Source organism: Rissa tridactyla, chromosome 1 (genome assembly GCF_028500815.1).
Source record: "Rissa tridactyla isolate bRisTri1 chromosome 1, bRisTri1.patW.cur.20221130, whole genome shotgun sequence".
Classification (NCBI taxonomy): Eukaryota; Metazoa; Chordata; class Aves; order Charadriiformes; family Laridae; genus Rissa; species Rissa tridactyla.
Window position 1 is genome coordinate 138,132,657 of NC_071466.1, and position 12,531 is coordinate 138,145,187.

At 37.6% G+C, this 12,531-nt stretch overlaps 1 protein-coding gene across 2 annotated transcripts in view; it reads right to left on the reverse strand.

Annotated features, from left to right (window-relative positions):
* Positions 1 to 12,531, reverse strand: part of LRP6 (LDL receptor related protein 6) — a 129,926-nt gene that overhangs the window by 103,078 nt on the left and 14,317 nt on the right. For both annotated transcript variants that reach the window (XM_054198657.1, XM_054198648.1), the window contains exon 2: positions 11,068 to 11,461. In XM_054198657.1, the coding sequence (XP_054054632.1) occupies positions 11,068 to 11,461 (394 nt within the window). The remainder of the gene's footprint in view (positions 1 to 11,067; positions 11,462 to 12,531) is intronic.

Here is a 12,531-nt window from a genome sequence, read left to right on the forward strand (position 1 = left end):
ATTACTAGCAGTTGTTTGCAGAGGGCCAGGCTTCAAAAGGAGAAGAGTGACAGAGACAAAGAACTTAAATAGGAACCAGAACTCAAAAATCCTAATCTTCCCACCCTGTTGCACGGGTGGCCCTTTGGCATCTGTAATCCTATTCTCACTGAAGAAAATGGGAAGACTTCTGTCTCTGTACAGCCTCCAGATGACCATAAAGCCTATCAAAACTCAAAAATCACTGAGCCTTTCTTACAGTCATTGCTTGGCTCCATTTCAGGTACGTCCTGCTGGACATTCAAAAGCTGATGCATAGAAATCCTCTATGTTCTGACATGGATTTTCCTTTTTTAACCTTCATTAGCTAATTAGCTGTGTGAGATCAGCTCGTAGCATCCGTTTTATATGAAGGGGGATACAGAGAAGACTGAACATGCAACAACAGGGCCATGGGCAGTTCACAGGGAATCTGCTCCAGGCTGGGGAACTTAGGACTGGGAGCAAAGAGCCCCTCTCTATGTCTCACAGTTATCAACAAGACTGCCCTTCAGCTACTTACTAAACAGTGGGCAAAGTGCTCTGGTTACATAAACCGATGACATTTCACCAGTTTTAGCAAGGCCAAAACAAATATATTAATATATAGATGAGAGGGTTGGAACTAGAACTCTGCATTAATATATAGATGAGGGGGTTGGAACTCTTTAAGGTCCCTTCCAACTCGAGCCATTCTATGATTCTATAAAGAAGTCTGGTTAGGAACTCACAGTTTTCTGAGTCTCATTTATGCTTTGAAATAGAACAACATTTTTATGCAAAGAGACAATTCTTCTCTAGTTAAGTAACAAATTTCTGACAAACCTCAAGAACACATTGTACTTTCATGCTTTCGTAGTATCCATCTCTTTAAATCCAAATTTGGTTTGTAGCTATAAAATGTTGATTAGGACTATATAATTTATTTAATGCTAAAGCTTTTAGTGGTTATGAGCAGCGATCAGACCTTTACTAAAACAAATCTCTGGTTTCACTATTGACTGCTTAGCCAAGTCGTTCTGCGCCTGCCAGCTCAACGCTGAGTGCTGGCTTGAACACCACATCCAGCAATCCTTATCCCCAGTCAAGCAACTACTTTTATGCATGTCTGGGGGCCAACAGAAATTTGCAGTCAGAACCTCCAGCCATTACTTCTGGCCACAATAAGCACATCATTAAACTCTGTTTAAAATAGCATGTCAGGCTATCGCAATAAAACGACAAATTATTTAATCAGGAAAGCACAGTAAAATCAACACACAACCTGTACTTAATACAGTTAACAGAACATTTGTGTGAGATCTCATGATCAGGTGAAGCAACAGTTTACCAACATAACACAGGCACAATAAAACCGGACAACTCTGGATTGTTACCAACTACTCAAGCACCATCATATTTATTTCAAGTGTTTACTGTAAGAAACAGGCAAGTTTTGTTTTACACATCTGAAAGCTTTCTTCCAAGATCTTCACGCAGTTTCAGACCTACAGGAGCCCGCTAGTTTATAAACAGCGTGTACCTCTTGAGCAATCCCCCCCCTTAATTTTTACCTCAGACTAACCATGCTTATATCTAGATCTAAACATGTACTTAACAGAAAGATTTTTTTAACGTACACAAGAAAAATGCATGCTGAAAATAAAACAGAAATATCAAAATATCACCTTTTATTTCAGCTTACTCAGAAGTTTGCCAGAGTTTAACCTAAAAGTTAGACAATGATATAAGATACACTTTTATTCTACAACAAATAAATGCATTTTTAGTAAAAGAACCTTCTACTTGAGAATTGAAGATATTTCTATGCATCACTACAATACACAGCAAAAGAATCATGCAAGCTTTATTTGCAAGACAGCTTTCTTTAATTTTAGGATAATTTTAAACAACCTGCCACAGCAGAGATAATACTTATCCTTTAAATAAGAAAAATAAATTTCACACTTACATAGATTTATTTAGAAAAAAAGCTCTCCGATTTAACAGTGCTCTTAGTTGCATAATCTCCTATCTTTACCACTTCTAGCTTGAAGTGACAGAGAAAACTTAATACAAGTAATACTTTATGCTGAAACATGGAATTAAGATGTAAAAGTGAGAAATGACAAGGTTCCCATGAGAAATGAAAATGTAAAGTATGTGTTAAACAACCCTGGGGAAAGAAAGGAGGCAGGGGGAAGACAGAGACCCAGAACGGATGCTGCCTTTTTTTTTTTTTTCCAAAAAAATAAAAAAAGAGTGATATTATGAAGGATTCTAATTAAAGCATTAAGGTCCAGAAAATGTGTTACTATTATTTATATTTCTACTCATCAGTCCAAGGAAAAAACGGTTTCCACATTTATGGGGGTTTGGGTTTTTGGGGTTTTTTTAATGAGGTGGGGAGGATGGTTTGGGCGTTGGTTGGTTAGTCTTTTTAGGTTTTACGGTACAACACAATTAGCATGTTTCAAGTATATGATACAACTAACTAGACACAGACACCACAAATACATATTACATATACATCCTCACCCACACATATGCATTTAAAGCACACAATTTAAAATCTAGAGTATTACTGTGGAACGGCATCACTGGCCCATCTGAAGTGACTCTGCTCCCACAGACAAGGCTCAGGTTTTTCTATTGCTTTCTTTTATTATGAAACACCCACAACTGGGCCTGATGTTTTAAAAACCGCCTGTAAGACAGACCAGAAACTCGACAGAGAGGCTACAATAATACAACGAAGAGTTAAAAGGAATAAATCTCCAAGCATCGAGCAGAAATCCAAGGCATTAACTTCTGCTTTGCTCAGCTCATTTTCAGGTCCTTCATACACAGATCCTGAAACAGTAGAATTATACCGCCTCAGATACAGGCCCAACTAACAATCCTGGCATGCTGACTGTAATGTGAACCACCTCCCGTCCTGGGGTCACTGCACAAATTCTAGAAATGCTTATTTAGGTATTTTATTAGACTGCCTCACAATTTATGTCCCTGGTATGTCCTCCTTTCTTACTAGCTGCACTGTAAAAACCGCATATGCTTGACATCCTCTGTACAATGTATTATCCCGTGACATTTTATCTGACAACTCTACAGAGAAGACAGTACTGAAATACACTCATTCTCCACAGGGATAGTCTTATTTTTTCCAGGAACACAGCCAAATAAAGATGGTTCTTCTATAGACTTTTTTCTTTGTTAATCATGCTGAACCTTCATCCAGTTGAGTGCTATGATTTTCATTTTTAAAACAAACTTAATCCATAGTTTATTTAAAAAATATTATCGGTCTGTTTCAAATCATGCTAGCAAGTGGATTTATCAGCTTTCTTCAAGAAGCGAGCCATAAATCAATCTTTTTTGTCAACATAAATCCAACAATCAACTTCTTCCACAGGAACAAAGGCACTTTTCTGCTCCATTTTCTACAATGCCTAGATCAAAAACTTTGGTCTAAAGTTCGGACCAAACTTTAAACTCTAAAATGGACACATTTCAGCCACTACCCAAAACACTGGGGTGGAAACCCAACCCACAACCAACTAACCCTGTCTTGATTTTAAATGAAGAAAACCATAAGACTTTTCCCTCCGTTCATTCCTCCTTCCATCTGCACGCTCCACAAGCCCATGAACAAGGAGACTCGTTAACGATAAGGCCAGACACTACCATGATCCTCTTATCAACTACAACTCGGGCTGAGTCTACATTATACATTTCTGCTGCAAATGCACTTGTGGGCTGTACAATGGGTTGGCCAATACATCGCAGCAAGAACCGAGAGTATAATCTCAGTTTATGGCAGAAAGTGTGTTTTTGACAGTGGAGCTTATTTAGAAAGGGAAGAAGATGGTCGCAGGATGAATGAAGAAACTTTAAACCACACTGCAGTGAGCTGTATTTGCTAAAGGCTGATTTTGCCAACTAATTTCTTCTGGTGCAGATCTGCTTTAACACACACTGTCTGTAAGGCTCATCGTCATTTCTGAGAAAGTCCCCACTAAAATATCCTGCCTTGAAATAGTAAAGAGATTACAAACAAAACTTTTCCCTATGATGAAGTAAAAAAATAATTTATTGTGGCAATTTGCAATTAATAAGCTGACTCAGTTTTAGTAAGCAATCGAAAGCTCTCTCCTACAAGTCTTACTAGATGTCATGGACTCAGAAGCAAGGATTTCCTGACAATCACCGCCAAGTTATGCAAATTGTATCTGGGGGGAGAGGAGGATTATTTGTTTGGTCCCTTCCCCAGTAATAGCGCAGATGTTCCTTTAAAGGCATTCTGCTTCCTTAACAGCAATGCTACTTTGAACTTCTCAAGCAAGAATGCAGAACTAACAATATATCAGGTTATAACTCTCTGCTGTGAATTAATATGACTCCTTTGTGTTCCTGTTAATAGTTATTAAAAGTTGTCTTAGGATTATTTTAATTTTTAAAGGTGTGTGAACAAACATTTTTAATTAACATATAGCTAGTAATGCTTACCAGAAGTCTAAAATCATGATTTTAAAAATCATTTTCCTTCTGTTCACTCAGCCTAAAGCCTCATTCAAAATGTTGTTAGTGAAAACTTGTTTGTTCACAATTTATTTCTTTAAATACAACAGGTTTTCATAGTCTAGACTTAGATGCTAAGTTATAATTGCAGGGACTGAAAATGCAGATAGACAGAAGCATGCCCAAAGACTCATCACCAGAGGTTATTCACACAGACCAGAAATTACTATCTCGGTTTAAATACTTAGGTCTAACTTATTAAACAAACACTGCATGCAAATATCTGAAGTATACATTAATACTTAACAACAAGTGGCATAAAGTTTATTAATTCTTATCACCCTCATCACTGCAGCACTGAGGTATGCGTTAGGGGACAGGCCAGATCATCCTCTTAGATGTTACCTTAAGTTGTCATCAGACTACCATTTAACATACCATATTCACACGCCTCACCAGAACAAGTCCAAAACTGAAGACACAAAGTGAAAAAAAGCCAATGAATTTAGTGTTTTGACAAACTCTGTGGTGTTTCAAGATGCTACTAGCTTATTCACAGGAAAGCAGGCAGAAGGGAAAGCACAGCCCTCCACTGATCCAGTCCACAGTCTTGTTTTCTAGCCCAAGCACTGAACGAAGGAGGTAGGGATGAAAGGCTATTTTCAAACTTGCCTACAGCTAAAAGTATCTACAACTTTAACACATCTGAGCCTATAAGAAAAATGTTTGTCCTGCACATATCAATTCTGTGCACTCTAATTTGATTTCTAGCAAGCCAAATCTCTCACATCTCTGTCCACAAAGAGAAAACTGTAAAATGCCTGAAAATTAAAGAAAATATATTAGTGAATACATTCCTCTGAGTTCCTGGCAACCTCTGGCAGTAGGGTGAGGATAGGCAGTCACTGGCAGTAACATCTAAAACCAGCACAGCAAGATTTACAAGAGAGGTCACCTCTGCAAGCCTTCACTCTGCTTTAAATATGTGGGTTTCTGGTTACCTTCATTCACCTCCTCCTTCAGATGAGGCAAAAAGAGAGGAGGAGAAAGAAATTAACATTTTGAGCTGTGCAATAAAATGACACCTTGACAATTCTGGCATCTAGACGGAAATATTCTAGCAGTGGACTGGAAACCAGCATCACATGAACCATATATGACAAATCTCAAACAACCTTGCAAAGTTTTTTGAAAGAACCTTTCAAAATGAACAGACGGTCAATGAGATTAAATTAAAACAAACCCAAATCCTTTGGGTTTGAATATTAACCAAAAGTTAATATTCAACGCCATTACAGTAAGTGAATAGTGTCTGATCTTGTTCCCAGAATCCATGAAGATCTTCAGAGGACCAAGAGCCAAACCCTGAACACCTTATACTTCAGAAGCAGTGGAAGTTATAGTAGGTCTGGTGCAGAAGACAGCAAGTACATTTCAAATGCCACGCTAGCCATCTCTTGCAGAATGAAGCGCTGTTTTGCATGCTGCTGGGTTTTGAATCATGCAGTATAATCCTGGCCTAGGCAATCTTCTCGGATTTGTAGTGTCCCATACGTAGTGATTCAGGTCACCCAACAGTCCCTGTGCTAGGATCATCCAGCTACTAGCGACACTGTTGCTGCATTTTAGATCTTCCAAGAGTTACATGCAGCTCAAGAGCCAAGGCAGGCCACTCCTGATGTCATCAGGACAACCTGTGCAATACTACTGCAATCTTTCGTGTTAGCTTCATTAAGTCACTGAAAAATACCTTTCAGTTTGTTTAATATACTAGCTGTTACCAGAATTCAGTGATGTATTTGCAACCAACATCATCTTCTGATGTTGTTCACCTTCTTAGGTGAAGAAAGATTAAATACACCTTATAAATCTATGTGCCAACACCACAGCAGTCTGCAGATTTCCTATCAGTGTAACACTTGCGTATAAGTCGCCTATAAAATCTCAAAATTAACTCCTTACTGCACAAGCCAGGGTACATAGCAAACAACAAGCTGAGTGCACTAATCTGCTGCCTGTGAAATATGTTTGTATCAGCAGAGGAGCAGCAGAAAGATTTTCAGCCAGAAGCAATCTGCTCAAGGGAAAGGTGGCATCAAGCAAGAGAAGCTATGAAGCAAAGCCTTCAGTTATTTACATTATTTTGGGAATTTACATCCAAGGTGCCATTTTATATAATACTGACTTGCATGCAAACAAAAACCCCTTCACTGAATGGGTGAATTTACAAAGAAATTCTGAATTTTTTCATTTTTAAAATGTTTTCCCCAAATCAAAAATACCGTAACTGTTATTAGAGCTGTCCATTTTCCTTTCCTTATATTGTTGTTTAACATCTACCAGTCAGCAACAAATACTACCAGTTCCCATGAATCTTGTGTTATAATGTGCAGATATAAGGCCTGTTACTACAATCACTTTTGTGCTTAACATGCTTAGATGCAATTTTCCAACTTTCAAAGACACAAAAGAAGTAGGTCCATAAAGAACGAAAATACATGTCTTCCCTGCAAAGGTTTTGCATGAAAAAAATAAGAGAAAAGTCTGCTGGGGGAGGGGGTATGCGTTAAATCTGAAGATCTTCCCGAACATGCAAAGTACTTCATCCAGAAATCAACTTCAGCTGTCATAAAAAGTGTTGTAGCTCTTTGTACTCTAATTCTATTCATTAACTAAAAACCTTTACAACTCAAAAGCTTTACAAGAGTTTAACAATTAAGGTAACTCTATAGAGTCACTTGATTTAAAACATGTCCTGAAAAGTAAGCAATTAGTCAGCATTTCTAGGCAGCACTTAAAATTCTCTTTGTGGTGAACAATACATCTAGAAGTGAGAAAAACAAGTTCACTTTGACAGTGCTTCTTACGAAGAAGATTGATCAAGTTGTCTAAAGGGTAACTTTTGGGGAACTGTAATAATGATAATGAAGTCTTTTCCCTAAGGACAAAAGGGCTGTACAAATTTAAAAAAAATAACAAGGAAACAGCAGTACAAATACACAATACTGCATTTTCAAGCAGTACTTGCTCAAGAATCTGAATAGATATGCCTTCCCCCCCCACCCCCCCCCATCTTGAGTGCTGAAGCAGAAAAACTACTTTTCCACTTGCTCAACTTTCATGTGACCAGTTCCTAAATCTGGTGCTCGCCTGCACTTGGTGGTCTAACACCTGGTCTTCCTCTGGCAAAAAGTCAACATTAAAGTGTCAGAGTATGTGATATTTCAAGATGCTGATCTTATTAAGAGGGTCTCATGTTAACACAAGTCAGGAATAAACAGTTTCAGAAACGATGGCTTGGACTGAGAAGCAAGCCTTCCTGAAACTGCTCTGAAACCTCTCAGCCTCACTTCAAAAGAAGGCTGAAGAAGCACCCTATTCCCTTTATCTAAGGTCCCTTCTCCTCTCACCTCATAGACACACAATATTTTATTGAGTATCGAGCCAACTAAAATAGAAAAAAGTAAAGTAAGTTGTAGTGCATGAATGCGAGAAATGAGAAACTCAAACCTAAAACGTACAAAAGAGATAACCAGTAAGAGAAGTCTAGACATTTTGGATTCTGATGGCTTCCTAGACAAAAATACCAGAGTAAAAATTAGACTTGGCTGCTGTGTCTCTGTTACCAACTGAGAAATATTTTCCATTAGTCAATGTATTGCATTTCTCATTACTGATAGCAGCCATGGGAACCAAGTCTAACTTCTACTCCAGTATTTCAGTTATACATATAACCTCACACACAGTTAACAGATGGTTTTGGCAGTGGTAGCAAAGGCTACCCAAACCAGTTATTCTTTCATTACCACTAGTGTTGCTACAACATGCTCTGAGAGAGTCCAATCACATCCCTCCGAACTATCACAACAGCAGTGAGTAGTGACCTTCAGATAACAACTGTTGAGTATCCTGCAACAGATAGGTTGCTAAAAAGACTAGAGTGTTGGTGAAATATTTAATTTTTTCTACATAGGACACTGCCAAGAAAATGCATTATTCACAACTACATATCTGTGCTAGCTTATGCTATTCTTTTGATTTAATTTCAACGTAGGCATTCTCATGTTTTCAGTAAGATAGATACATGTAAGAAATATTCATGTGCACACAAGCACAGATGAGTAGTTTGGTACTTAAATCAACTTAATCGTGAAATACGCGATGTATCCTACTTTATATCAACTACATTTAGCAGGAAAACTTACACGAAGGTCACTGTTACCGCAAGTGCAATTTTTCATGAATTGCACTTGCGGTAACAGTGACCTTCGTGTAAGTTTTCCTGCTAAATCATTTCTTTTAATGAATTGCAAAAGTTTATGAAACTGTATCTGGAATAACCATCAACTGAGCACAATAGGAGACTGATTAGACTGCAGGAAAATGAAAGGGGTTTTGCTTTTCCAAGTTTCAGATTTTATTAACTGTTCTTAGATCCTTTTATGGCTTATTCCTACCACTGTCTGCCAGGCAACAGTGTGAAACCAAAAGACATTTACCGGGCTAAAAAAATGTAAATATTAGTGAAAGAAACATGCATACAAGAACAGCTTGGGGACTTTTTAAAATTTTTTTAATTTATTTATATCCCTGTGCTGATTCCACCCTTCCACTTGTCTCAATCTTTGTAGGAAGTTCTGAAATGTAAACAGGTTTATTAAGAGCTGAGAGGTTTTGTCATAGAACTGCATAAGAGAACTGCAATTTTTGCGACTGCAATATGGTAACACAGAAAATTGATATATTACTGTATTACCTTCCTAAACACACCCTTCAGATAACAACTTAGTAAGTGACCTCTTCAGAGATTTAGAAGAAAAAAATATTTTGTCCTTCCATTACAGTTGTTGGAGGGGTTTTTTGTTTTGGTTGGGTTTTTGTGTTTGTTTTGATGAAGGGGGGGGGTTGATGTTTGGGTTTTTTGTTTGAGTTCTTTTGTTTTAAATCTAGGCATATTTAAGTGTTTACTTCTACTGCTTTAACAGATCATCAGTATGGAAAAAGTTATGAGTTCACTTTATGTTTGATCTGTTTCATTTTTCATCTTGTAGTTTCCTCTTCATGTAAAGTATTATGAAAGAGTGCAAGAGTACGCAATCATCTAGTTTTGATCACTGAGCATATTACTGTACATATTTGGAAAATACAAATACTCTTCTAAAAAAGACCAACTGGCTTGACAACAGTGCATTATTCCTAACTAATGAGAATCTCTGTGTATCTCTGGCTACAAGCCAAATCAAAACCACTTTGTGTTTTTCCTCCCTTTTCTCTCTCAGTTTTGGGATGGTGAGTGGAAGGGGCATGAGTGTTACATCTTTTCTTGCGTACTTAAATGGTTTTAGAATCTAATAAAATAAAACTAATGCTATCGTTGGCTCCAATTTGTAAGTTGTAAAGAGACAGGAAAGGCATAAATCCATCCTTTTATTATTTCCAAAGCTGGAAATGTAAGTAATGCAAAAGAAACATCTTCCCTATTTATATATTGTCAAAGGCCTATTGAAACTGTGGAAGAAAATATTCAAGATGTGGTATTTCTATGAAGCTCAGGAAAGAAGCCATGTTTTACAAAGACTTTCTCCTTTTCAAGGACAAGACCCAAACACGAAAGTTCAACAAATTATAATGTAAAGAAGCTAGAAGCAGCTAAAACAGCCCTCATCTTTGCAAAGAAACAATGTCTTGATTTCTCCCCCAAAAATTTGACTGAAAAAAAATGTGAAATGGCAATACAATAGATTCATTTTCTTGCTTGTTCAGGAGAAAAAGATAGTGTATCAAAAGATTACACAGCATCAAGGATATTCCATTACTTTTTTTACTTCGGGAGACCAGTCACTTTACAACAGTTGACTACCTCCAGGGTAGCCTCAAGCTAGCCATTTACGTAACATCACCAAAACCACCACTGAATTCAGCATTTCTGGCAACCACAGCTTTGTTCCAAGAACAGAACAGTAAGATTACACTGTAAGTCACATCCAGGGACTGAAATGAGAGCTGAGAAGAATTAGACCTGTTCTAGAATGGGCTAAGCCAAAACACAGGACTTTTCAAAACAAAAGTTCCCTGAAGGGTGAAGAGAACCCCCCTTCTGTAAATTTTCTGGTTAAGCGCTAAAAGACGTCTCAAATTGTTATTAATAAAGTGTATTGATTTCTCTCATTTCTTTTGCCGTTTCAATAAAGCATAAACGAACAAAAAAAATTCTGCTACTTGACACTGCAGGGAGGCACAGGCAGCTGACGGCCCTTCCCTTCAAATAGATTATATCGGATTTTACATTAGAACATCTCCATTTCTGTTTATTTTCTACACTATTGCCAAAATAATTCTCTAGCACTTTTTTAAAATAGTTGTTCACAAACCAATATGAAGGCAATTTCAGAAGTCCAAATTGTTTTCAAATCACGCTAATAGAAAGAGAAGCAAATAATGCAAAATGCTTAGGCTAACTTCAGTAACAGTACCATTGCTTATTTAAAAATCATTCAACAAACAAGAAGTAGCAGATCTGTAATTATTTTGTTTTCAAAAAAGACTTACCCTCTTGCAGGATCTAAGGCAATTGCTCTGGGTTGATCCAATTCTTGCCAAAACAAAACTTTCCTCAGTGATCCGTCTAAATTAGAAACTTCAATCCGGTTTGTTTCAGAATCTGTCCAGTATAATTTCTCTCCCAGCCAGTCACATGCCAGCCCATCAGGTGACAGAAGTCCAGAAATGACCACATTTTGTACACTCCCAGATTTATTGAATTCTGTTCGTTTAATGGCTTCTTCACTTACATCGCTCCAGTATATCAACCCCTTCACAAACACGAAGTCCACTGCTGCTGCGTCCTCTAAGCCACCCACAATCACCGTCGCATTCTCCTTCCCATTTGCAGCATCCACCAGTCGCAGATCACGTCGGTTCGCATACAGCAACAGTGGGGCAGCTTTAAATGGGAGAAAGAAGGGGTGGGGGGACAGACAGATGCATTAACACCACTCATGTTAAGTATAACTTGCACTATGATGGTGCATCAGGCCATAACTACTAATTTAAGAAATTTTTAAAAAATAAGAAAAAGGTAGGGGGACATTTTGAAGTTTGACTAAAAAGCACTGACTCGAAGCCTTTCAACAGTGCTACAACTAAAGATGGTAACTTCATAATGGGCAGCTCATTATTCTGGGCTGTGCATTATTAAAACAATATTAAAGAAGAAGGGAGAGAACAAAGAAAAAAGAGGTCTGAAGTGCCCAAATGACACTGTTCTGCAGAGAAGGATGCTTAAATAAAAATCTGAAAGACAAGTCTAAAGCAGTTTTCTAAGCACTCAGTGCTGGCCCACCTGAGCAAAGAATTTTTTTTTTTTTTTGCTACTATTTAGTAATATGCACCCCACTTCTATAAAAGCATAACTGATGTCAAGCTATCAAAACCACCTGTGTGTTGATACGCTCCACAATTATATATGCTGGACATTTTACATATAATACAAATACAAAATTCATTGCACAGCATGAGAGGAATGTTGTTTTAGCGTGTTGACATTGGTCTGAGGAGGTAGGGAGAAAAATAAATCTACAGGAATGGACAACACTGAGTTCTTTCAAACTCTGCTCTACCACTCCTGTTTAGTTGTCCAACACAAAGCCTTTACTTTATATGCTTTATTTGCTTAATCTATTGGTTTGTGCGGGCTGTATATTTTTCATACACAACACCCAAGATGACTAATGAAGAGTAGTAACCATGAAAATGGATAGTTTCTCAAATGTAATACGGCCATTTAATTGTCCTTAACCACAAGCAAGATAGAACATTATGAAAATTCCAGCCTTGTTCCTACTTCAACAAAATGTTAAGGAAAATACTACAATTGTATAAAGCTGACAATCACATCCTTTTAAACCCACTATCAGAAAACATTTCTACCTTTCCCTGTGTTTACTCAGGCACTGTAGCAACAGAGCTGTACAGCAGCACTTGGATACATACTATGATTGGCATACTAAATGC